Below are 26,381 nucleotides of genomic sequence, written 5' to 3' on the forward strand. Positions count from 1 at the left end.
TTCTAATGTAATCAAATTCGTTTGGTTGATTGGCAAAGAAGTGGAGTACTTTACAAGATTCCAGTTGAACATCCATTGACTTGCGATGTATAGAGAAAATAATCTATACTCGTTCTTTTTTTTTCAGCTGTGGAATTGTTTATTTTCGCAGTTGCTTTAGAAGCTTCACAAAGGCTTGTCTTGTTGAGTCCATATGCTGATGTAAACAGCTCGTCCTCATATAGCATTCATTGGTCTGTTTTGACACTCAAAAATATTTTCGATTGAGTTATTTTGTTAAGTTTGAAACATGATAGTAATGTGTAAAGAAGAAAAGCGTTGGTTTGAGGTGTGTGTGGAGAGAATTTTATCGTCATCCTGTGTACCGATTCTCCCCCAACATCAATTACTTCCACCCCTGGGGCGTTTGAAGTCGTAAAAAGACCGTACATCTCCACGTTCTATTGTTGACGGGATGGGGAGCTTATGGTCAATTGTGTTGTAGCCAGCTAGAAAGGTTTTGTCTGTGCCTTCTCACAACTGAGAAAAGGTTGCTTGCATGCAGCGAGGAATACCTGAGAGAAAGTCGTCTGTGGACGGAATAAAACCTGAGGAGCAAGTGTCGTCTGTGTGTTCTTGTCCGTGTTCCGTGCTCCGGTTTTAATTTAGTCATGTACCAACAGGCCCATTCAGCCATTTTGATACCTGAGAGAACTCGTGGGCTTTGTAGGAATATTTCCAGCCCAGCTCGTTCTTGTAGGTCAATGAAAATACATGTTTGTTGCTTAGATATGCATATGGTTTGTCATTTCACCGCCAGAAAATCAGTTCCTGACATAGGCTGTTTATGACTGTCTAAGTATACAAAAACAGCTTCCCATCACTAAATGGTCATGTTCGTTGTTCTCATTTTACCTGCTTTCGTTGCATTTGTATCATGCGATGCAAATTTGGGACAGAGATCCTTACATTACATGTTGATAAATGAGGTCATGCTCATTATTCCAATTATGCATTGGACTATTTTGGCAGTTGTCTTGAAATAGTCTTCGAAGCCATGAAACTTCTCAAAAAAATAAAAAATAAAAGTAAGCTTATAGATGTATTATCATATGCTCTTTCATTTACAGATTTATGCTCCTGATTATGGGAGAGAATAATGATTCGATACATGTGAAGCGGTTGTTTATCCATAATGTTAAAAAAAAACGGTATGAGTATATTTAAAATTTGTAGTGATACTGAATGCTACAGAGAGAAAAAGCAAAGAAAAGCGATGATGTTTACTTTGTGTTACAACTTCTTCACTTCGGGATTCTACGTTCAATTAAAGCATGTCGTTTGCTTTTACCCATTGTATCGTTGAAACATCTATGACGTTACTTGTGCGTTGATATCATCCTTCAGTCCACTAATTTGCCATGCAACAGGAATTTCGGCCATGGGGAAACCGTAGGTTGCGGTGGGGGACCTCTCCCGTAGGTTTCCAGAAAAGAATGGAGAGGGACAAATGAAAAGACGGGGAAAACCGGTTCTGTAGGGACTGGGGGGACAGTGAACTTGTCTCTGTGTGTAGGCTATTTTGTCCTTCTCATGGAAATATTCAACACAATTCGAGAATGTGAGTCAAAATTGCGTTTAATCTGTGCACATGTAATGATCCCGAATGCAAAAGAATGTAGGCTTTGTAGCCTCTTTCAGATTGATGAACACTGTCCTGCTATAGAAATTCGTGTTGCTTGGTGTTTGCCCTAGGTCAGGTCGCAATGACAGCATGCATAAAAGTTAACTCTTCTTTGATTAAAAAGTTGTGTTAATAATATCCCTCTGACAGTTTTTAGCATTGACTATTGATTGTGTTAATTACCTCTATGACTGCTCGCAGTGATTCTATCCCTTTAATGATTATTCGATGTTCCCCTGTTAGCATGTTATTTCTAACATTGACTATTGATAATTGTTGCTACGATTCTGTGTGTTTGATTCTACTCCTCCAGACTATCTACATGTTACTGTGCTTTGCTCTTCACTAGACAGATTCGTATTTGGTAGCTTTCGATTAATATAAGATGAGAATTATTATTCCTCCAAGCAATGACAAACGATAGTGGTTGCTACGATTCTGCATGTTTGATATAAATCCTCCATCTGTCTATATGTTCCTGTTGTTTTTTTTTCTCTTCACTTGACAGATTCGTATTTGGTATCTTTCGATTAATATAAGTAGATAATTATTATTAATTCTTTAAGCGTTGACTATTGCTAATTGTTGCTACGATTCTGTGTGTCTGGTTTTACTCCTCCATACTTTCTCCATCTCCATCTCTTCATCATCATACTTTCTCATCTATTCTTAACTTGTGCTCCTCTTTTTAGCATAATATTTGTAGTGTTGACTAATGATAATTGTTGCTGTGATCGTGTGTCTGATTCTACTTCTCCAACTATCGATATGTTCCTGTGTTTTGCTCTTCACTTTGTAGATTCGTATTTGGTTGCTTTCGATTAATATACGCAGTTAATTATTATTTGCTTACACCTATTTGTGATGGTGATCTGATAAACAAACAAACAAACAAACAAACAAACAAAACGGGGGGTGAGTTACAACAAAATTCGAATTGGCCACCCTGAAGATGCTTACATATAGAGTATTTGCGATCATTGTATATTGTTCAATTAATATAATACAAAATATCGCCTTCATATAACAGCAAGATCAGTCTTGTATTTATGGTGTTACTTGTGGTTTGATATCATCCTTCACTCTAATGATGATGGCACCCAATATGTATTTTGACTTTGGGAGGGAATCGTCGATTGGGGTTGAGGGAGATCTCCCGCGCGTTTCGAGGAAAGAGTGAAAGAGGGATGTGTGAAAGGAGAAGTGAAACCGGTTCTAGCGGTCTGGGGTCAGGTAATAAGTTTATCTGAGCTTGTGTGTGTGCGTGTGTGTGTCACTGTGTTCTTCTCATGGAAATGTTCGGCAAAATGCGTAAATGTGAGTCGGAATTGTATTTAATGTGTGTACATGTAATGATTCTGAATGCACAAGAAAGTGAGGGCTGTACCGTCTTTCATATCAATGAAAATTGTCCTCCCTATATAGTTCGCGTTCCTCGGCATTCGTCCTAGCTCAGGTCGCATTGATAGCAAGCTTCGAAGTTAAAGATTCTTTAATTAAAAGTTGTGCTAATGATGTCCCTCTGACAGTGTTAACTATTGTTTGTTTAAGTGGTGCTTTCCTGGATGGTGCGGTGTGTCCCCCCTGTTGTGCTCTTCAATCGAAAAGACTCGTATTTAATAGCATTGAAATGATTTGAGCATGGAATAATTAATTATTTAGATGTATGATTTTTTTATGTTGATTTACAACATGAAGATGTAGGTCACATAGAAGCAGCTCAGACTTGTTATGGTAGAAATTTTAATTTTAATTATTATTGTATGAACTAAGAATCCCTTCCTTAATTAAAAGCTGTGTTCCTGAAGGTTCTTTAATAAATATTATCTGCTCTGTGGAAGTGATTGTCTGCCCGCTCGAGTTATCAAATCTATCCATTTGATATTAAATTGGTTTAACTTCAGATATTACAATATCATAAAATTTGTAGTGTGTGTGTGTAGAATGTGAATGTTGCCTGCAGAAATTGTTCGTTTCAACTTTACACCTCTCTATGCTGATTGCTAGTACTTTAGATTAATAAAATATTTTCACTTGTACAAATGTGTATGTCTGTTGCTTGCATGTCTGGGCGCGAGAAGGAAAGTACGCTATGTTAAGGGGAAGCATGGGGAGATGAAACATTTTTCCATAGAGTGGACCTCCTCACTCAGGATGTATTGTATGTGTAACTGGGCCGAAGAGGGAATAAGATGGGCGGGCAATAACATTTTGGTTGGTGGTTATGTACTTTGCATGTTCATGCATGCTCGAATGTGAGAAGGAAACCCCTCTCTACGCGACGCGCGGCCGCGAAACGCGCGGGGGCGGTCTTGGTGCGTGCTCCTCCTTGGCGCGAACGCTCTTGCTCCAAATACCTTCCTATCTAGAGCGGTGGGGAATGATGGTCACCATGCTCTTTGGTTCTGCGTATCTCTGCCCTTCTACTACTTCCCAAAATACATATTTGACGCGCACAGTTTCGAATATTACAACACACTCCCACTCGCGTCAAACAGTCGAAACTTAGGCTGCAGTCACACTGGTTAAACATAAAACACCAAACACGGTCATTCCCTCAAACATGTTTGACGAAAATGCCTGACAAACACCCCCCATACATGTATGGCTCAACAGCTGTGGTCACACTGCGAAAACACCTTCAGAACATGTTCAAAGACACGAGTGTATAACCAGTGTGACCGTGCCGTGATACAAAAGTGCGCTTCGGTTGTGTTTGACAGCTTGTTTTGAAACACTTGAACGTGTACTTGGACACTGTCGAAAGACAGCGCATGCGATTTTGTAGAAATCAAATAAATTTCTTGATATCCACCAGAGAATATATTGCTTTTTACGTGTTTGAGTGTCAGCAACATTGGGCATCATTGAAAATGGCGAGTTCTTTCTGTCTGGAGCTTCCCGAATCACCTCCGATCTGTCACTTTGGTGAGCGATCGGCGTGGAGTAAATTTCGCAGAAGGTGAGTACCTGTTTACTATCAGTGCTTCAACTCATCGAGCTAAGTTTTGCGTCGCAAGAACAGCACGACGCCGATATCGGCGTCACCGTCGTTTTGTTATCGTAAAATCATATGATCTTCGCAGTTTTGTGCGTCTTGTTTGTTTGTGCTGTTCTCGCGCCGCAAAACTTGTCTGCTATGTACGAACTACCCAAATGTTTCTAGTCTTTCTAGTATTTTCTAGTCAAGTGGATAACGCTTGTGTTTGGCGTTTGCTTTCGAGGAGTGAACGGTCGACACAAAAGGCCCGGAGACGAGTTTCGACTGTTTGACGCGAGTGGGAGTGTGTTGTAATATTCGAAACTGTGCGCGTCAAATATGTATTTTGGGACTATGTCTTTTTTGTCAACTTGTGAGTTTTTGAGCGTGTGCAATAAAGCACCTGGTTGAGCGTGCAGCTCGAGCAGGACATTCCATAGCTATCACGAGATTGGGGTCGGGCGTGTATTCTTGGACTGCCGTTAGCAATCTGTTTGTTTGCGACGTGGCAGACTTCCACTGATCCCTTGCAACAACTTCCACAGTAACACGGCGCTGTGTACCAGTTGTGGTTTCACGGCAACAATCCGACACATTATAGAAGACTGTAGCCAGTACGTACGCGAGCGACCTGTCTTTAAACGTCAACTTGAAATGCTGGATCAGACGCCATTCAACATCTGCAAAGTTCTTGGCCCATGGAGTAACCCTAGACATCAGTGCCGTGCACTTGGCGCTTTTCTTTCCTTTCTGAGGGCCACCGACCTCGTTCAAGAAGTGTAGGGATTGCTTTCCCTCGTCATCCTTTCATGTGAACCTTTTTGGAAGGGTAGGGTTCTGCACTCAATGCAGGGAAACATCCCGCATCATCATCGTCATCCTTTCATCTATGTTGTTGTTGTTGCTTGACTTCCATGTCAACATCCAGAAGCTGCTCATTATTCGTTTCAGCGCGTGTTGCTCTGGCATCTCCCAAGCACTTTGGCGCCCCCCAGGGTTGCTACCGATGTGGTGTCAGCAGTTCGCAGGTGTTGCTGGACTGACTGCATCCCACGCTATTCTCAGCGCTCACCCAAACACCACCGTCTATTTTCCCATGTATACCTTCATATCTCAGACCTTTTGCACAGAACAAGTTCTTCCCCTTGGTGCCGGGTTTGTCAGACCATCGGCAACTATGTCCTCCGTAGGTAGATGTTCCACCACAAAGTTTCCATTCTCAATGTGATTTCTCACATAGAGATACTTGAGGTTAATATGCTTAGACCCTTGGTGCTGAACAGTATTTTCTCCCATCTTGATCGCCGATTGGTTGTCGCATTTTATAGTAATCACGTCCGTACCAAATTTGTCAAAACTAAGTTCTCCTAAAAACATCTTCAACCATTGTCCTTCTTTCATCGCTTCAGTTAGTGCGATGTATTCAGCCTCGCAGGTGGACAATGCTATAATTGGTTGTTTGACAGACTTCCAACTAACTGCTCCCTTTGAGATGGTGAATACGTATGCGCTTCTGGATATTCCTGTATTTCGCTCATTCCAACTCGCATCTGAGTACCCTATGATCGGCTCTCCGCATGCTCTGTACGTTAATTTAGCATGTCTTGTCCCTTGCAAGTAGCGAAGTACTTCTGTTGTAATATTCAAAACTGTGCGCATCAAATATGTATTTTGGGACTACGTCTTTTCTGTCAACTTGTGAGTTTTTTAGCGTGTGCAATAAAGCACCTGGCTGAGCGTGCAGCTCGAGCAGGACATTCCATAGCCATCACAAGATTAGGGTCGGACGTGTATTCTTTGACTGCTGTTAGCAATCTGTTTGCCCGCGACGTGGCAGACTTCCACTGATCCCTTGCAACAAAGGTTATGGGCCCAGGGACGGATTCTGCTACGGTGAAGGTCACAATCGAGGACGATTGCTAGGAACTGAAGATCGCAGAAGGATTCTCTATGTCCCACTTCGAAAAGTTGGAAGGTAACAATTATCCGGCGTGGAGGTACAAGCGTAACGTGCACCTCTAGGTGCTGCACCTCAAAAGGCAAAAGGGCCTTGGGCTACTGTACAGGAGGACCCTCCGAGAGAGGCTGCCGCGTGGGTCGCTTGAGAACAGAAGGACCAGCAGGCGCTCAACGTAGTTTCGTCAATTTGCCATTGAAATACATTTTCGAAATTGAACTCATGAAATTGCTTAGTCAATGTAACGTCTTCATTTTTTTTTTTCTTCTTGCTGGAGGATTTGGCCTAGTCAATCACAGAAAGCGCTTCGTGGAATGATTGTTATACCCGTAAAAGTTGCGCGAAAATTGAGGTTCAGTTGCGGGTATGCGAATGACGCGCAAAGTCCGGAGTGAGATCAGTGGCGAGAGAGGAGGGCAGTGCCCGCCTAGATGAGAGACAGAAGCTGCGGAAAGAAGGAAAGATATCCCGTGTACGCGCGGGAAAAGTTTTCATAAAGTGCGCGTTCATAAATTTTTCCTCGCCTCACCTCAAAAGAAATCAGGGTGTCGAACCGAAACGTTTTTCGTTCCGGTTACATCATAAATGATCCGGTACCGGTTCTGTTCCGGAGCAGAAAAATAACGGTTCATACCGGTTTTTAACCGGTTCCGCTTCTGCTGGGAATATTCATCCCCACAAAAAAAAATCGATGTCACAAAATGTAAACTCGTTTATTCCGCATACATGGTATTTAATATTAATAGACAGCTGTGAACTTTGTAGCTCCTGGTTCCTGTAGGTTACTGTCTGTTTAAATGGGCTTTCTCCTTTCTTGAAGCACATGCTACAAATGGACTTGTTTGGCGTGATCTCATAAGTAAAGTACTTTCTTGCTGGGTTGGAGCGATCGCGTCCCATGTCCGAATGTCTGTTGCTACTGTCTAGCCAGCAAGCACCATCGCACGAGTACGACGCAAATCGAGGAACACCTTCACTCACAAACGCGCTCGACGCTTCCGTTTTATTTTCTTCGTGTCCTGTCCACAAAAGAGTTGCCACTTCGCACGGGCTTGCCATCGCGTATACGTAAATGTATTCAACTTAGCTGTTCTCAAACAAGGAACGCGTTGCGCGACATTACCGATAAAGAGCCGTCATGGAGCTCCCTTGGGTCGCTGTTTAGTTGAGAGTTTGCGGGGATCAAATTAAAACGAACACTACGGCACATTGCTAGAGAGTCACACGTCCCCCTAGTCTGTGTGCGTGCGCGAACGATAAACCATTACAAAGGGAGCCTAAGGGTCATAGTATACCGACATAAATTCCACTGTAACCGCAACCCTCGTATAGTATCCATGACATGACTTCAGAGCATACGACGTCTGCTTCATTCGCCTATCCGTAGTCCAAACCGGCGAAGTTTTTTCTTGGACCGAAAACCGTTAAATATATTTTTCGGTTTCCCTCCTGAGCGAAAAAAAAAAAAAAAAAACGTATACGGTTTCGATTCCGTTCCGGTTCGCACCAAAAAAACCGGTTTTTATCGGTTCCGGTTTTCGGTTCGCTCCGACACTCTGAAAGAAATTCCCATAGTTTTCCTCGCTTCACCTCAAAATGTTTTTGAAATTTTTCCTCACCTCACCTAAAAAAATGAAAATTTCCTCACCTCACCTCAATTTGTTTTAAAATATTTTCTTCACTTCCCCTCATCTCAATTCTTAAAAAATATTTTCCTCACCTCACCTCAAAAACTTTTTGGAAATGTTCCTCACCTCACCTCAAATTTTTTGAAGATTTTCCTCGCCTCACCTCAAACATAACCAGAAAAATTGGCACTCACCTCACCTCAAATATCGTGAGGTGAGGGTGAGGAAACCCTTATCCTCGCACGCCCTCGTCAGGGTGCCCACTTCTGTTCAGGAGTAAGCAGCCATATGACCATGTGTCGCAACATCCTGGAGAATTTTCAACGAGACGAAGAAAACAATGTCACACTGGCTGACGGCAACACTATGTGTACAGGAAGAATAGGAGAAGTCACGTTTGAAATACGGAAGGGAAACGTGAGAAACATTATGACGTTTCTGGGGGGACCTTTCCCGATTACCTCACTCGGGGGAAGCCGCTATGCACTCGTCATCGTCGACGACTACAGCCGGAGGGTAGCTCTGACATTCTTTAAGTACAAAAGCGAAGTGACCGAAAAACTGGTGTACCAGTTTGTCAGTCATTGAAGCAGAAGTCAGTCAGTTTGTCAGTCATTTGTCAGTCATTGAAGCAGACTGTCAAACAGGCAGAAACTTGCAGCGTGTCTGGACCGACAATGGTGCGGAATTCCTGAGCCGGCGACTTGAATCTTTCTTCAGGCAGAAAGGAATTCCTCACGAGAGGACTGTTCCATTCTCGCCAGCGCCAAATGGAATAGCAGAGAGAATGAACAGGACACCAGTCGAAACCGTAAGAACGCTCTTGAAGGAAGCTGAATTACTCATGGATTTTTGGGCTGAAGCGATAAACACTGCGGCCGACGTCCGCAACCGACGCAGTCGGCTGATATTGCCGGGAAAAGTACCGGAACACATCTATACTGGAAGGACGCAATCAGTCAGGTACTTCCGTGTTTTCGGATGTCTGGTTTACGCCTGGATACCAAGTCGGTACAGAACTGATGATGATGATGATTGGAGTTTTAATGGCGCATTGACAACAAAGGTCATAATGCGCCAACACTGTGATTAAAATTAGACTAGTAAAAAGTAGGTGCAATACTTAAAAAGGGAAGAAGTAACATCTAAAATACAAGACTAACTCTACAGAAGACTTATGATTCCAATGTCTCTTAAACAATTAAAAGTTTTACTGAAAGGGATAATAGCCTCATCGCCAAGCAAGAGCGCTGGATGAAGAGGCAAAAAATACGCATAAAACTCTGTGAAATGATGTTGACGATGGATTTCGTGGTGTGGGCAGGCGATAAAAATGTGGATGACAGAGAGGAGTTCACCACAGATTTCACACAGTGGCGGCTCTTCTCCACAGAGTAAAATTTGTGCGTAAGGAAGGTGTGGCCTATCCGCAACCTCGTTCGCAGAACACTCAAGAGACGATTTTCCTGGCGGTCTCCATAACTTTGGATGTGTTGTTTAATCAAGTGTAGCTTGTTTTGTGTCTGAGTGTTCGAGAAGCTCTGCCATTTTGTGTACAGTGATTTCCTAAGTGCTGCCCTAATATCCTGCATGGGTATCTCGAAAGGACTGACGTCTTTTGAAGCTGCAGCAGCAGCAGCCCGGTCGACAAACTCATTTCCCTGTATGCCTGTATGGCTGGGCACCCAGCAGAGGATTACAGAGTAGCCCTTCTTCTGTGCTGCACTGATTAAGAATTGTGCACGTTGAACAAGAAAATTCTTTTGTGGGTGCCTGCTACAAATGGCACTGATGGAACTCAAGGAATCTGTATATATTACCGAAGACTTTATGCAACCATGAAGAATGTACTGGAGTGCCAAGATAAGGGCGTAAAGCTCTGCAGTAAAGATAGATGCTGCGTTGTTAATACGATGTGACTTTGTGCATGTACCAGAAATCATGGCACAAGTCACTCCTGCACTAGAGCTTAACCCATCTGTGTAAATTTCGGTGTGATTTCCAAAGCTTTCTCTCAAGTGTTCGAATTCTTGTTGTAGTACTCGTGCAGAAGTTTTCTGTTTACTGTATTTTGTCAAAGTGGTATCAGACTTTGGAAGTGGTTCCCAAGGTGGGACCCTCTTACCACACTCTACAACTTGGGAATTAAACGAAGAAATTTCGTGATGCTCAATATCCCTCTCAATTCGCATTGAGAAAGGAGGGACGACCGAAGGCCTGTTAATAAACATCTGTTTGAACCGTGTTTTTGTAACGCAGGTTAAAGCTGGTTGTTTTGGGTAGCTTCTTATTCTTAGGGCGTATGATGCCCCAAGGTAAAATCGCCGTCTGCTCAAGGAACATTCATTGGATTTAACATATAGACTTTCGACCGGCGAGGTTCGGAATGCACCGAGCACGAGCCTAAGCCCCTGGTGGTGGACAGGGTCTAAAATTTTCAATACAGACTGACGGGCGGAGCCATGTACGACACATCCGTAATCTATCTTTGAACGAATGCAAGAGGTATACAGACGTCGCAAAGTTTCCTGGTCCACACCCCATGACTTGTGTGCGCGAATTTTCACTAAATTGATCGACTTTATACACTTAACCTTCAAGCTTTGGATATGGGACTTGAAGGTGAGTTTAGAGTCGAATATGACGCCAAGAAATTTGCTCTCCAATTCTACAGAGATATCTTGCCCATTAAGTTTGAGTGTGGGTGGTGGAAATGCTCCTCTCATTCTCACGAAGTGGACACACACTGTTTTCTCTGTGGAGAATTTAAACCCGTTTAGTGAAGACCATTTGGCCATTTTATTTATACACAGCTGCATCTGTCGTTCACATCTTGACAAGCTTGACGAACAACAGGATATTTGGATGTCATCCACATATAGAGAATATGATATGGAAGGTGGAATGACACTGGCTATGGAGTTAATTTTGACCAAGAATAATGTGACGCTAAGAACGGATCCCTGCGGGACACCATTCTCCTGCACAAATGTACGGGATAAAGTAGTTCCCAGTTGAACTCTAAATGTTCTCTGCTGAAGGAAATCAGCGATGCATTTCAAAAGACGACCCCTTATACCCAAGGAATAGAGGTCCTGCAAGATACCGTATCGCCATGCGGTATCATATGCCTTTTCCATGTCAAAGAAAACTGACAAACAGTGCTGCCTCCTGACAAAAGCTTCACGAATAGTGGTTTCTAGACGAATGAGGTGATCCAGTGTAGAACACCCCATTCGAAAACCGCATTGGAATTGAGATATACAGTTATTTGTTTCTAGGAGATGAATCAGTCGGCTGTTCACAATTCTCTCAAAGGTCTTACCTATGCAGCTTGTAATAGCAATAGGACGGTAACTGCCTGGATTCGAAGCTTCCTTCCCTGGTTTCAAGAGGGGTATTACAGTGGCAATTTTCCATGCAGATGGAAGTGTGCCCTGTATCCAGACATGGTTGAAAAAGTCAAGTAAACATTTTTTTGAAGAGTCAGACATGTGTTCAAGCATCGAATATGTAACTCGGTCTGGGCCTGGAGCAGTTGCTTTGGCAGATAATAAAGAGCGTGAAAGTTCTACCATGGTGAATGGTTGGTTATACGCAAAGCCATCACCATCACATAACGGAAGTTTTTGTTTTTCAGCTCTTTGTTTAGTCTTAAGAAATTCACTTGTATAGTGTGAGGAGCTTGAAATGTTTTCAAAGTGTTCACCAAGGACATTAGCCTGTTCCTCTAGGCTTTGGCATACCTGGCCGTTGACTTTTAGAAGAGGAACAGAGCGGGTGAGATGATCCCCACGGATTTTACGGAGCCTGTCCCACACCACTTTGGATGGGGTATTAGAGGACAGAGAAGACACAAAGTTGTGCCAAGAGGACTGCTTTGCTTGTTTTCGCGTCCATCTGGCCTTTGCTCGTGCCTTTTTAAAAAGTAAGAGATTCTGTGTTGTGGGGTACCTCCGAAAAGTGCCCCGCACGCCCGGTTTTGAAGTTTGCGACTTTCCTGGCATTCACTATTCCACCAAGGCTTCGGTCGCTTTGGGAGATTACCAGAAGTTTGGGGAATGGACGCAGATTCTGCATGCAGAATAATGTTGGTGATGAGGTTGTTAGCTTCCTCTATTGTCACCACATCAAAGGGGATTAGTGAGAGGTCGCATTTTTCCATAAATTTATTCCAATCTGCATCTTGCAATTTCCACCTGGGTGGTCGTGTTGTTAGACTGTTCACAGACTGGTGATGTTTTAAAATGACTGGGAAGTGGTCACTTCCATAAGGGTTGTCATACACAGTCCATTGCAGGTCCTGAAACAGAGATGGACTGCAAAAGGAGACGTCTAATGCAGAGAAAGATTGAGTGGTTGTATGCACATATGTTTGTAAGCCTGTATTCATGAGACAGCTAGACGATGACAACAAAATTTTTTCTAGCATTCTTCCGCGACTGTCGATTCTACTACTGCCCCAGAGGGGATTGTGGGCGTTAAAATCACCCAAAAGGATAAGAGGGGATGGAAGCTGCCTGTACAGGTCTTCTATGTCCTTTTGTGTAACGGATTGCGATGGTGGGAGATAGACTGAGCAGATGGTAACAATTCTGTCGAGGCACACCTGCACAGCTACAGCCTCCAAGTCTGTAACTGAATTAAGTTCTTTGACTGGAAGGGACTGCCTTGTAATGATCGCTACACCACCAGATGCACGGTTTGTGTCATCTCGATCTTTGCGGAAAATATTGTATCTGCGGAACGGATTTTGGACATGTGTGTTCAGATAAGTTTCTTGAAGACAAAAGCATACTGCGTTGTGCTTCTCAAAAAGATCATGGACATCGTCAAAGTTAGAGAGTAGACCGCGACAATTCCACTGAAGGATTGTGTGGCCCGTCATGATAGCGGAAACAAGAAAAAGAAAGAGTGTGTACAACGCTTTGCTCTGCCGACCAGAGAAAAGGATTGCCATTACTGATGGCTGTTAGGTTTTACTCCTCTGGGGAGGAGTAATCCTCGGCTTCCGGGCTTTTCTTCTGGCCTCCGCCAAATCCTTTTCTGATATCTCGGGGAGGGAACAACTCCTCGAGAGGTTTCCTCTTGAGGGTGTCAGAAATGGTGAGCTCGTGCTCCCCAAGGAGAGCTCCGAGCTCGAATCATCATCACAATCCATGGAGGGCATCTCCACGGAGGGTGATGACGAGGGTAGGACTGCTGTCGCAGTCACTACCGCATTTTCATTATGGGGCTTGGTTTTCACCCCGTCTTCACTTGTTATTGGTTGTGTTCTAGGTGGAGTGTCTGTCTGTGTGTGCACTGTTACCATCTTTGGTTTCTGTTGAAGTACAGTGGAGAAAGATTTTTGAGTGAAGAATGGGGATACCTTTTTCCTTGCTTCGGGGTAGCTGATATTTTCGGTTACCTTGATGTGCAAGATCTCCTTTTCCAATTTCCACTTAGCGCAAGACCTGGAGTAAGAGGGGTGATCACTGGAACAGTTTACACGGCAATCAGGCCCTCTACACTCTTTAGTATCATGGCCCTGCTGGCCACAACGAGCGCAGCATGGCGACCCACGGCAGGCATCAGCAGCATGTCCGAAGCGGTTGCACTTGAAACAACGAAGAGGGTTTGGAATGTATGGACGAACCTCTACAGAGAGATATCCAACTTTCAGCTTGTCGGGCAGCAAAGGACGATCGAAGGTAAGAACTACGTTTCTGGTGGTGATGTATTCGTCATTTTTCCGTATCTTGAGTTTCCTGACATCAATTACTGCCTGTTCCTTTAGATTTGCAAGAATCTCTTCTACTGGGACGTCAATTAATTCGGCAACGGCTACCACACCACGGCATGTGTTCAGAGTCTTATGTAAGGATGCGGATGTGGGGAGCCCAAGCATCTCTGTGGTGGTCAAGATCTGTTGGCAGTCTTTTTCCGATGTACACTTGATAAGGAGGTCACCTGATCGTAACTTCTTAATTTCGGTGATGTGGTTAGAGAGGGAGGACACCGCCTTCTCAATAAAGAAGGGCGACATCTTCCCAAGTGGTACACGTTTGTCGTCTTCCAAAGAACTAGAAGACAACACTATGTATTTGGACAAGAAAAAGTGTGATGATGAGGGGTGGGGAGAGTGCAGCACCTCCTTTTTGGGCATTTGGGTAGTCCCATTAACTTCTCACCGCAGAAAACGTGCGAGCGTGCCGTAGCCTTCTTTGGGATGTTCCCTCGAACGCCGTAAACGCCGGGATAATTATTTGACGAAAATGTAAAAATGCATTGACAGAATGGCGTAAATGCAGGCTAGCTGGTGGATAAATTCCATGGTAGGCAAGCCTGAGCCATGGGCAAGACACGTAAACAAACACAAACACGTGTTTCGTGTTTGTGTTTGTTTACGTGTCTTGCCCATCGCTCAGGCTTGCCTATCATGGAATGTAAAAATGCCATATGCCACGCAATGTTGTCCCGTAAGAGTAATAACTTCACCAACAGACAGCCTTATGGGAAGATTAATATACGTAGTTTGTGGACCGCGTGTCAACCGCTAGGGGGATATGAGTGGAAGAGGACGAAGAAAGGGAAAAGGAGCGCGGCGGATATTGGACGGTCACACGTGAGACGACGGCGAGAAGGTCGGTCAGTCAGTCAGCCAGTCGTGGAACGACGACGAGCAAATTGGAACAGAGAAAGAAGTCACTTTAAGTTCGGCCATTGGATTTCTCTGAAGATTGTCCAGTGGGACTTTGCGAGTTGGTTTTGGTAAGTACTTTTACGTTCTAGTGACTGAGATTAAATGTTTCATTTTCTACCATGCCTCTATGTGTCGGTTCTCTCTTCTTTCGGTACGCTGGCAAAGGGCTTCGAACCCCAGAGTGTGATGGAATTCCCACAAGTTATGGATCTCGAAAAAGACACTGTAGAACTTACGCAACTTGTCCCGTGCTATGCTGCGAAATATGGGACAGCTATATTTATAATTTAACAATACCCATTAAAAGCGTCACATCATTTGAGGATTGCGAAAAAATTCGTTTTATGCGCTTGAGAAACTGGGAGCTTTTATTATGTGTGTTCCTGTCCTTGCAGCTTAGTTTTGGTCATTGACTTCGTCACTAGATTGTTTCTTCCCCTATAAATTGTCACCGGCAGTAACGTAGCCTGAAAAATATTTCAGGAGGGGTTCTACGAGAACTCTGAATGGGGGAAAGGATGTCACCCTCGTTTTCCCTCTCCCAAATGCACTACTAAAGCTATGCCAGTGGTCACAGAAATTGTTTAGTTCACAAGTTGAACGAAATAAGACTTAGATGAGCCCTAGCTTCACAATAGTTATGGGGAGGCAATTGTAGCAGCTTCAAGAATGATTTGGAACAGGTTATTTTTAACCAGACAGAGGCACTCAGTTTTCGGGAATGTGGGAACACAACCAGAGCAGGAGATAACGTGCTTGGCCAACTGAGCACGGGTGTTCTTGGATACGTTCGTTAAAGGACAACGGAAACGAAATTTGTCCATTGCAAAAAGGGGACCGAACAAGGTGTAAATATTATGTAAAGTTATGGTGCCACTAGTATTTTGCAAGTACGCTGTGCGGATGGCCATATTTCTGACGATTACGAGAGCGCTGGGCCGCCCAGCCGACACGATCGCCCATGGAGCGCGTCAAGCATTGCGGGAAAATCTGAGGTGCGCGTGACGTCAAATATCTCTCGCGCTCCATGTGCGGCTGCCCGGCACAAACACGGCGAATTCTGAATAACGCCTGAAGATGTTTGATTCGGGGCTCTCGTGGAAGTCTGAAGACAATATATCCTATGAGAGATGGGTTCGTACATGCTTCTTCGTCTCCGTTCTTTCCCCGTAGCAGGAATTAGACGTACGCCGAAACACCAAATGAAATGAAGCGAAATGAAAGTCAGGAACTGCAACAGGAGAGCCAACGTGCGTCACTTCCGTGGTCTGCTACGGCGGCGCGTCGACGCTCACCAGGGGCTAGGATTGCTCCACGGCCGAATTTTATATCGCGATTGTGGCGGCGTTTCAACTAATATACGCAAATCTAAGTCGAATTCCGGATTGTTTTGGTACACATGGCAATATGAGGCAAATAGCTTTGCAGCCTATTTTCGTTTCCGTCGTCCTTTAATGAAGCGGCTCGTTTGCCCAATATAAGTATCCGGCATAGTCCCTCTCGACTGGCGCTTGGGGAGAGTTGTCCCAATTTTTAAAGGAGGGGACCGTAGCGAACCATTGAATTACATACCAATTTTTTTAACAAATGTTCCTTCCAAAATTCTTGAGCACATAATCTATTCTAATATTTCTTCATTCTTGGAAGCCCATTCTTTCTTTTATCAACACCAACACGGATTCCGTAAGAAATACTCTGGTAAAACTCAGCTTGCCGGCTTGGCTCATGACCTACCAACTGGCCTGGATAAGGGGGTGGAGACAGACGCTATCTTCCTCGACCTCAAAAAGGCGTTCGATAAGGTATCTCACGCGGGTCTTCTTTATAAATTAACTCGTCTAAACCTTCCCCCGTCCCTCTTAACTTGGATCGAACAGTTCCTACCTCGCCGTAAACAAGCCACGATAGTTAACGGTACCTTATCATCATTCTGTTCTGTCACGTCGGGCGTCCCTCAGGGCACCGTTCTTGGCCCCTTATTATTTCTCATATACAGGGTGTATGCTATAAAAGGTCAGTCACATTTCCGCGCGTGGCGCGATACCTAGTTGACAGACAGACTTGCGCTGCCGCAATGTGAAGAAGTTACGGCAGGAAACCCTACAAAAAAATCGTGGATATATGGCACTGCATAACAAAATAGATATGGCCACGCAAACTTTCGTCTTCATGCATTTCCTATGCGCTATACCGACGTAAACACGCCAGTCTGTCGATAGTTGTTTGTAGCTTCCGCATGGGGCGCTAGTGACGTTGAATCCACATGTGTGCGCTCCTGAACTGTCAACTGGCGCACAGCAAGGCACAAATGATACAAAATACGACAGAAACAAATGGAACACGAACAAATATAATAACAGGAATAATAGAGTCCAATGAAACTGTATAGAGACACTGAATGAATGAAATAAAAACGTTAGAAGGGCGGCTAAAAGTGTCGTTCTCGCAACAAAGCAATCGCAAACAGACTGTCGTCTGCTAAAAGAAGCAGCAGAAATGTTTCGCTAGGAAGCGGCATACGAACCGCAACATGTGCAGAAAACATCTAAAACAAATCGTATCAAGCTTCGTCAAACGTAAATCTCAATGAGTACCTCGGGTACGTACCGTGCATAACAAAAATACGCTCCCACATGAGTTTGTTTCGGATTCAACGTCACTAGCGCCCCAAGCGGAAGCTACAAACAACTATCGACAGACTGGCGTGTTTACGTCGGTATAGCGCATAGGAAATGCATGAAGACGAAAGTTTGCGTGGCCGTATCTATTTTGTTATGCAGTGCCTGATATCGACGATTTTTTTGTAGGGTTTCGTGACGTAACTTCTTCACTCTGCGGCAGCGGAAGTCTGTCTGTCAAGTAGGTATCGCACCACGCGCGAAAATGTGACTGACCTTCTATAGCATACACCCTGTACATTAACGACCTCCCCACTAACATCACTTCGAAAGTTCGGCTTTTCACAGACGACTGTGTGGTGTACCGATCAATATCGAGTACATCAGACCAGATCATATTACAACGCGATTTTAACTTAATCGGTGAATGATGCAAAGTCTGGCATATGGAACTCAGCTTGCCGAAGTGCGTATTTGTTAATTTCACTCGTTCCTCACAACCTGTAACTGTTACCTGCTCTATTTTCAATCATTTTCTTTTCCCTTCCGTATCATGCAAGTACCTGGGCCTTACCTTTTCATCTAACCTTTCATGGAAGGACCATATCTTAGCCGTCTGTAAGAGGGCCAATTGCTCGCTTGCTTTCCTTCGACGCAACCTAAGACCCCCACCCTCAAATGTTAAAATAATTGCATATAATACTCTGATTCGATCTCAGTTGGAGTATGCAGCCTCGATATGGGATCCACATCAGTCATAATGTTAAGAGAAACGGAGGTGACTCAGTCTGTTTATTATCGGGCCAGCACGAGAGGAAGAGACCGCCCCCCGTGCCAGAGAACGTCTTCGTCCTCTCACTCTCGCCTATTACCCGTGACAATACCCCCCCGCTGAGGCGTGTGATCATCCTGATCACGGCGGCAGTGGGGCGCTGTAAGGTTTCATCCGGGAGACATGTACCACCTCTTCGACTTTACGCTGACGGCGACGGCCGGGAGGAGATGCGCTTGTGGGAACGACGACGTGATTGACAGCTGAGGTCTGCTTTACAACCTCGTAAGGGCCGAAATAGCGACGGAGCAATTTTTCCGCCAGGCCAACCTTCCGTCCCGGTTTCCAGATCCATACCAATTGCCCCGTCGCGAATAGAGCGGGCGTGTGCGTTAAGTCGTAGCGGGTCTTCTGCTTATCCTGGGAAAGCAGCACATATGTGCGTGCAAGTTGCCGCGACTCTTCAGCCCTGGTCAGAATCTCAGTGACATAGTCGGTGGGGCAGTGGTCAGGAGCATACGGAAGCACTGTATCCAGCATGGTCTCGCATTTCCGGGCGTATAGCAGAAAGAACGGAGAAAAAGTAGTAGTGTCTTGCCGGGAGGTGTTATACGGGTAGGTGACATACGGGAGGACATGGTCCCAGTTGCAATGAGAGGCGTCCACGTACATGGACAACATATCACATAGCGTCCGATTGAGTCTCTCCGTGAGGCCGTTACATTGAGGGTGATATGAAGTAGTCGTCCGATGGACAGTGTTGCATGCACGCAAGAGTTCGGAAATGACTGTGGACAAGAAGACAGCTCCACGATCAGTTAAGATTTCACGAGGGGCACCATGGCGAAGAATGACCTGATGCAGCAGAAAATTGGCGACGTCTGGTGCCGTTGAGGAAACAAGAGCGGACGTTTCGGCGTAACGGGTGTGATGGTCAATGCAGACTATGATCCACTTTTTCCCTTCAGAAGACGAGGGGAACGGTCCCAACAGGTCAACTCCAACACGGTGGAATGGGGCTGGGGGCGGCGGGATGGGCTGCAGGAGACCTTGAGGGGCAGTCGGCGGGTGTTTGCGACGTTGACATTCTAGGCAGGTGCGGACATAATTGGAGACGAATCGTCGCATGCCTGGCCAGAAGAAACGACTGGTGACGCGGCCGTACGTCCGGGCAAATCCAAGGTGTCCGGCACTGGGGTCATCGTGAAAGTGCTGCAAGAGCGGTTTTCGCAGGTGGCGGGGAATGACTAACAAATACGGTCGGCCGAAAGGGTTAAAGTTCTGCTTATAAAGTATGTTGTCACGAAGGACGAACTTTCGCACCAATGATGCTTGCTGCTTTGTCACGGGCTCACCACTAGAAAGGATGGTAATCACTTCCATCAGATCAGGGTCACGGGCTTGTTCTGTGCATAGATCGAGGTTGTCAATGAATGAGACCGTTCCGCTGCTTCCGCAAGCTGGCAGGGGGGACCGTGACAGTGCATCCGCATCCTGATGTTTGAGTCCTGCTCGATACCTGACATCAAAGTCGTATTCTTGAAGCTGAAGGGGCCAACGAGCGAGCCTCCCAGAGGGAGACTTAATGTTGACCAACCAACAGAGCGCGTGATGGTCAGTGACAACCGTAAAATGTCGTCCATATAAGTAGGGTCTGAGTTTTGTAACCGCCCAGACAACAGCCAAACATTCTTTCTCAGTAACACTGTAGTTCGTCTCCGGGCCAGTCAGGGATCGACTCGCGAAGGCAACCGGGTGTTCTACGTTCTCCCAGCGTTGAGCCAGAACTGCACCGAGTCCCACTCCACTAGCATCCGTGTGAAGTTCCGTTGGTTTGTCTGGGTTGAAGTGCCGTAGTAAAGGGGCGGAAGAAAGTTCGCGTTTGAGGATCTGGAAGGAGCTCTCGTGCTCGTAAGTCCAACTGTACAATGAGCCTTTTTTTAAAAGGGCATGAAGGGGGTGTGCTTTTTTCGCGAAGTCCTTGATGAACCTGCGGAAATAAGAGCATGACCCAAGAAAACTCCGCAAAGACTTAACAGTGGTTGGACAGGGAAATTCTGCAACTGCGGCGATCTTCTTAGGATCAGGCCGAATACCGTCGGCAGACACGACATGGCCGAGGATCGTGAGTTCTTGTGAACCGAACCGGCACTTCTTACTGTTCAGCGTGAGGTTGGCGCCACGCATGCAATTAAGAACTTGGCCGAGACGCGCATTGTGCTCATCAATCGTAGATCCAAACACAACGATGTCGTCTAAGTAGCAGAGACAAGCGGTCCATTTCAAATTGCCAAGGACGTTGTCGACCATTCGCTCGAAGGTAGCTGGCGCGTTGCACAAACCAAACGGCATTACTTTAAACTCGTAAAGCCCATCGGGAGTGACGAAAGCTGTTTTTTCACAGTCCCTAGGGTCCACTTCAATTTGCCAGTATCCAGATCGCATATCGATCGAGGAAAAGTATTTTGCATTTTGTAGGGAATCGAGTGCGTCATCAATACGTGGCATTGGATAGGTATCCCGCTTAGTGATCTTATTGAGTTTTCTGTAGTCGACACAAAAGCGCCATGAGTTATCTTTCTTGCGTACTAAAACAACTGGTGCAGCCCAGGGACTGCAAGAGGGCTGGATAATGTCGCCTTTCAACATCTCATCGACTTCTTTTTGAATGACCTGGCGTTCAGCGAAGGACACTCGATACGGCTTCTGTCTTATGGGTCCCTGACCCTCAGTGTCGATAGAATGTTTGACGACGGATGTGTGTCTCAGGGGCCTCTTCTCGAAGTCAAAGATAGTACCGTAAGGATGCAGAAGTCGCATAATTTTCACTCGGTTCTCGTCGTCGAGCGCACCATCGATCATGGACAGAAGGCGCTCCGGGAGTATGTCCTTAGCTGGGTCAGGAGGCGGTGATGTAGCTGGAGGTAAGTCGTCAGAGAGACAGGTGACATCGGCGCAGAATATCGGCATTGTAAATGAAGCGACTGTTACGCCCTTAGGAAGCGTTTGTGGAGAGAAGCCTGGGTTAACGAGCCAAAGAGAAGTTGAGCCGTTTGCCAGCGTCACTACACTCTAAACCCGACACCCGATATGTACCGCATGAAAGAGGACCCGCACCTGGGCCAGGCGGTACACATGAGGTGCAGTCCTCAACCAGCAGGTACAGTCCGCGACCACTGCGAAATTCAAACGGTACAAGGGCTCCGAGACCCATCCGTACCGGCTAGGTACCTTTTAAGCGCGATCTATAGCAGCTGTACCTCATGTGTACCGCGTGTTTCCGGCGCATGAGAACGAACGCCTTCTCACGATATCCATGCGCTGCAAAAATATTTCGTGTGATTCCGAATACCAGTCTATAAATTCCCTTATGCAGCAGTGCCGTAATGGATGAGCACTATCATTCTGTCAAAGAAGTGCAATAACTAGAACCCATGACCGTGAGGGATCGCATGTTTGGGAAGAATTCGTTTCTTGCAACCGCTGCAAATCAGTTTGTTTTGAAACGTCGGGGAGCGAGGACGAGTCTGCTCGGTCTTCGAAGAAATTCGTTCGACGCGTTCAAGATTGAAGTCATTTAAGGTGCGTATTATATCTCTGAAATAATTATTCGTCTTCACGACGCATTTTCGTTCATCTCCGCTCTGATTCCCAGTGGTCCTGATCACCGGCAGGCTGGACACAACGACTCAGGGACGGAGACAACGAACTTTGTGCTTCATGCACGAACGTTGATGCGTGAATTAGAGGAGCCGAGAGTGCATTTTACACCTGGATTACACAAGCAAGAGGCATGTTTTTCAGGCAAGCTATTTCGGTTGTTGAATTTTTTTTACATTGTATTTTCTCCTAGGTTACGTCAAGCGATGTCGTAAATGGGTGAGTCAATCGTCTACTGTGGTTGGTGTTACGTTCTGCGGAAGAAACGGAAGTTGGGGAAGAACAGCTATCCAAAGGTGTGGAAGAGATAAAGAAGCGTGACCACAGAGCAGCTGCAGTGGTGAAGGAGAGACGCAGTGGTCATCGTTCATCCATATACGTTGTGCCCCGTGTGTTTGTCCCATTTGTTTCATTAATAACTTTGTTGTCACATAGATTTCCTTGCCAGTCTACTGTGGCCAGTATATCATCGTTATTGCTTTGAACTACAATTGTTATTATTGTTATAATTCTTGTTTGTTCTCCTTCTAAACTAATAGTGTGCAAAGGCTGTCGTTAGGTTTTCTTTATCGTTTACCCATGTAATGACCCTTAGTGACCCTTGTGTTTTGGAATAAATAAATAAATTAATAAAAAAGTCATGCCACAACTTAAGGTGACTGAGTACACGACCCCCGTCCTGTACTGCACAAGTGGATTTCTGTGTTTTTTTCAAACTGGCTGGATGATTGTGGCGGAGAAACGAAGTGAGGCTGCTGAGCTTGTTGTGGACAGAATATACCACACGTGTGCCGTTCGACGCTAAGATCTTTCCTAAGGAATGCGAAATCGCACGAAAGAAGGGTATAACAATAAAAGGGGAACCTGACGCTTTTCCGGCAGGTTGGGGGTGTTGAAAACAGCAAATTTTTTATGTGCCGGAAAATAACGTCACGGGACTATACCGCTGTCCGAAGACGTGAAATTTGATTTTTCAGAAATTGTACTTTTTCTCTCTTCGAAGCTGAAATGAATTATTTTAATAATTTCTTCGAATCTCGTGAGCAGCGTTAACAGTAGGCGCAGCATCGCAAGCTTGGAGGCCACCGACACCGCTCGTCAAGTCTAATGAGAATGAGGGTTATTGGGTGCTTTGTTCTCCTCCACTAGCTCTGTGAATAAGAGCAACGAATCTGCGTGAAATATGACTGGAAATATCTCTTTGCCGCGGACAGCACTGTAGCCGCATAAAGAAATTCAGCGTGAGCATCCACTTGTGCGCTGCTGCGTATTCTTCGCAATGGTAATGAGCTTAACGATCGGATACACGTTTTCTTTTTTCTTACGGAGTATGTGCTACATTCCAATGCAACATTGCAAGTCCAAAAATTATACTAACTGTGTTCACACAAAGAATATTCTTCCTGAAAATAAGATAAACAGAAACACTCTGGGTGCGGAGATTCCGTCATGTCTTTTATTGGGCATTCACGTGACTCAGAAATATCGGGAGTGGCCCACTGTGCACATAGCAGACGACACCTACGTCCCTATCGTCTGCTATGGAATATCTTCTGACTGAGCCGCATGGTGCTCCCCATCGTTAAAAGAGCACGAAAATAAATGATGTTGACCGCTTACCTGGCACCAGAAAGTTATGATGTTTTGTGCGTCTTTCGCTGTCGTATTCCAGTAAATGTCACTTTCTGCGAATTCGCAGTGAATAGCAAGAGTACTTAATGGATACTATAATTATTTTGTAGCCGCTGCAGCACAAGCTTTAGGTGGAAGGAAATATATTTCCACTTAACTGTTTGGAGCAATTTTCTCGCTTCTTTCCCTTGATATCGCAGAGCATCTTCTGCTGGTTTCCTAGTTGGACAGTCAGCGGCAAAGGCTACAGACCGAAGAAAGCATTGTACGTTACACGCCACCTGTTCGTTATCCTTGGCGTCTCCGGCGTGACATACCAACGGCGTATCGCAAGGAACGTGGATAGCATCGATGTGGACGTCTCCCGTGATGCGGACAATGTCGTGCAACAGCCCCGCTTCGAATTTCTCCAAGCTCTCGAACAGACCGTGTACTCCGTCGATGAATATCTGCCCACCAAGGAGAGGCAAACGAGTAGATTAGTTTGTTCATTCAAGTGAAACTTTATCTTTATATTATCATACTTGTATCGCAAGCGCGCATGAGAAGCGAAGTGCCAGGTTGTTCAGCGTAGCAGGAACGGTTGAACAAGGAATTGAGAAAGGACCCCTGGCGTGGTGTTCGATTGGAAAACCGAAGTGCCGCGATTTCAACCCCCGTAGCGAAAAGATTTTGCAAGCGACGGTTTTAATGAAGATGTAAATAGACGAGGACAAGATTTTTTACTTTTTTGTTTGACAGATGAGATCTTGTTGAACACACAAACGAAGTGTTACGAAGGGAAACCGAAGGGTTTCAGCACTAGAAAATTTACACCAAGCACAACAGTTAATACCCCTGGCGCAGTGTCACGTCGGGTAGCGTCAGCAGAGCCCGTAGAGAAGCTCCAACCTGGCAGACACTACCTCTTCGTTAACCGCATGGTACACCCACGAGTAGCGGAAACGCCGATGGGCAGCTTCTGTTCCGAGTCGTGCCAAAATAAACATGTATAAATATTACATACATAAATAAACGTAAATATTGGTGGCTATAAGCGTGATGACGTCTTCCCAGGCAGCACAGAATATTGGACCCATATTGGCTGACCATTGGCGATGCCGGTCCAATATGAAACCTGTTTTGCCAGGATTTCCCCCATATTGGGTCAAACTTGGCAATATGGGGCCCATATTGCCAAGTTTGAGCCAATATAGGGAAAATGTTGGCAATCTGGGCCCAATATTTCAGGTGTGCACCCAAGTAGTCAAATGATCATTTGACTACTCAACCATTATTGATTAAAATTGCAGAAAATGGGACGTACCCGTATTGACACTTGTGTCAAGTGCTCAATCAACACGGCAAGATTTAATGTTGAAGCGTGTGAAATGCCCAACTCAGTACGTCGTTACACCCAACAACTTCCCGCAGATGATACACATTGTTCGAAACAGTCAACATATCTGACATTCCCACTGAAAGATGCACTGCAACTGAACAACTCAACACCTTCCACTTGACTGCAAACAGCCGCCATCTTGCTTCGCGATGCCAGTTGGTCGAACCGACTGAGAGTATGGTCGTTTGAGCTGAAGCACGCGTCCTACAACTAATGCGCATGAGCGACAGTCGGATGGGACATTTCATTAGGGCTGAAATGTCGCTGGTTTCTGTAATGACAGCGGCAGGTCAAGTTAAAAACGCACTGTTTAATAGGGAGGAATGTCAGTTCTGTAATGCTGGTCACTTTCAAGTTACTGCAGGCAGCATGAGTTGCTGACCAATATATACGTCACTGTCACGAAACTACTTCGCTTCATTGTACTCTAGGAGCGGGTTGGACGTTGCTGAGTCTTATATATAAGGTGCAATCCCAATGAAGATTTCTGAGGGATGTTTCACACCGGTAGTTCCTGCTCTTCGTTTTTAGCACGAGGGCACTACTAATTTTGAGGCGTGATCTGGACAAGCTTCCGCTTGTTTCATACTACGACTGCCTGGATCCTTGAGCAAGAGAGGCACGGCACTTGTTCTTTGTTTTTAGGACGAGGCAGTGTATTTTTTTTTTCAACGTGATGCGACGTGGATCAATTAAAAGATCCACAGAAACATAAAAAAGACGACATAAATATTATTACCGTTAACAACAACAACAAGTTTGTTTTTAGAATGGAGAGTGGGGAGGTTCATCCCCAGAGGGTATACTCTACCCCATTGCTGGTGGGGATGTGGGGATTAAAATAATGAGCCCCTTTACAATAGCGTTCGAGGTCGTATGGCGTCCACAAATGTCGAAAGAGCTTTGAGCGCATATTGTTGCTGGGCTGGATTGGGCCAGGGACCAAGCAAGTTCGATAGGGAGAAGGGGCGAGAGTCCAGCTGACTGAGAGACTCTGAGAGTGCGGTTCGGGAAGGTTGGTAGTGGGGGCAATGAAGAAGAATGTGTTCCAGATCCTCAAGAGCACCACAGTGGCAGCAGGTGGGAGAGTCAACTTGTCTCAAGCGGTAACGCCACTGAGCGGTAAAGGCCACATCGAGTCGCATTCGGTGGATTAATGCAGCATCTTGACGAGAGGTGTTTCGTGGCATGCGGAAAGCGAGCGTTGGATCAACTCTGCTCAACAAAGATGAGGGGAGAATGTCGGTTGTCCATTGGCGGGGGTGTCACGAGGCGTCACAGAATGGAACGACGGTCTCCTCTCAGCAGAACAATACTGGTACGTTTCCGAGGCGAGAGTGCTGCTTCTGCGGCGCTGTCGGCCTGCTCGTTCCCCACAACACCACAATAGGCTGGAACCCACTGG

The 26,381-nt window shown here is 45.4% G+C and overlaps 1 protein-coding gene and 1 long non-coding RNA gene across 2 annotated transcripts in view; one reads left to right on the plus strand and one right to left on the minus strand.

Annotated features, from left to right (window-relative positions):
- Nucleotides 1-26,381, minus strand: part of LOC135386978 (uncharacterized) — a 112,693-nt gene that overhangs the window by 43,736 nt on the left and 42,576 nt on the right. Inside the window, exons 4-5 of the mRNA XM_064616435.1 lie at nucleotides 23,913-24,044; nucleotides 23,754-23,839 (exon numbers count right to left, since the gene is read on the minus strand). Coding sequence (XP_064472505.1) covers nucleotides 23,754-23,839; nucleotides 23,913-24,044 — 218 coding nt within the window. The remainder of the gene's footprint in view (nucleotides 1-23,753; nucleotides 23,840-23,912; nucleotides 24,045-26,381) is intronic.
- LOC135386977 (uncharacterized) lies at nucleotides 4,539-15,033 on the plus strand. Its single transcript, XR_010420755.1, has 3 exons — nucleotides 4,539-4,625; nucleotides 13,677-13,921; nucleotides 14,008-15,033. It is a non-coding gene; the product is annotated as an uncharacterized LOC135386977 (long non-coding RNA).

The sequence above is a fragment of the Ornithodoros turicata genome, chromosome 3, assembly GCF_037126465.1.
Source record: "Ornithodoros turicata isolate Travis chromosome 3, ASM3712646v1, whole genome shotgun sequence".
Classification (NCBI taxonomy): Eukaryota; Metazoa; Arthropoda; class Arachnida; order Ixodida; family Argasidae; genus Ornithodoros; species Ornithodoros turicata.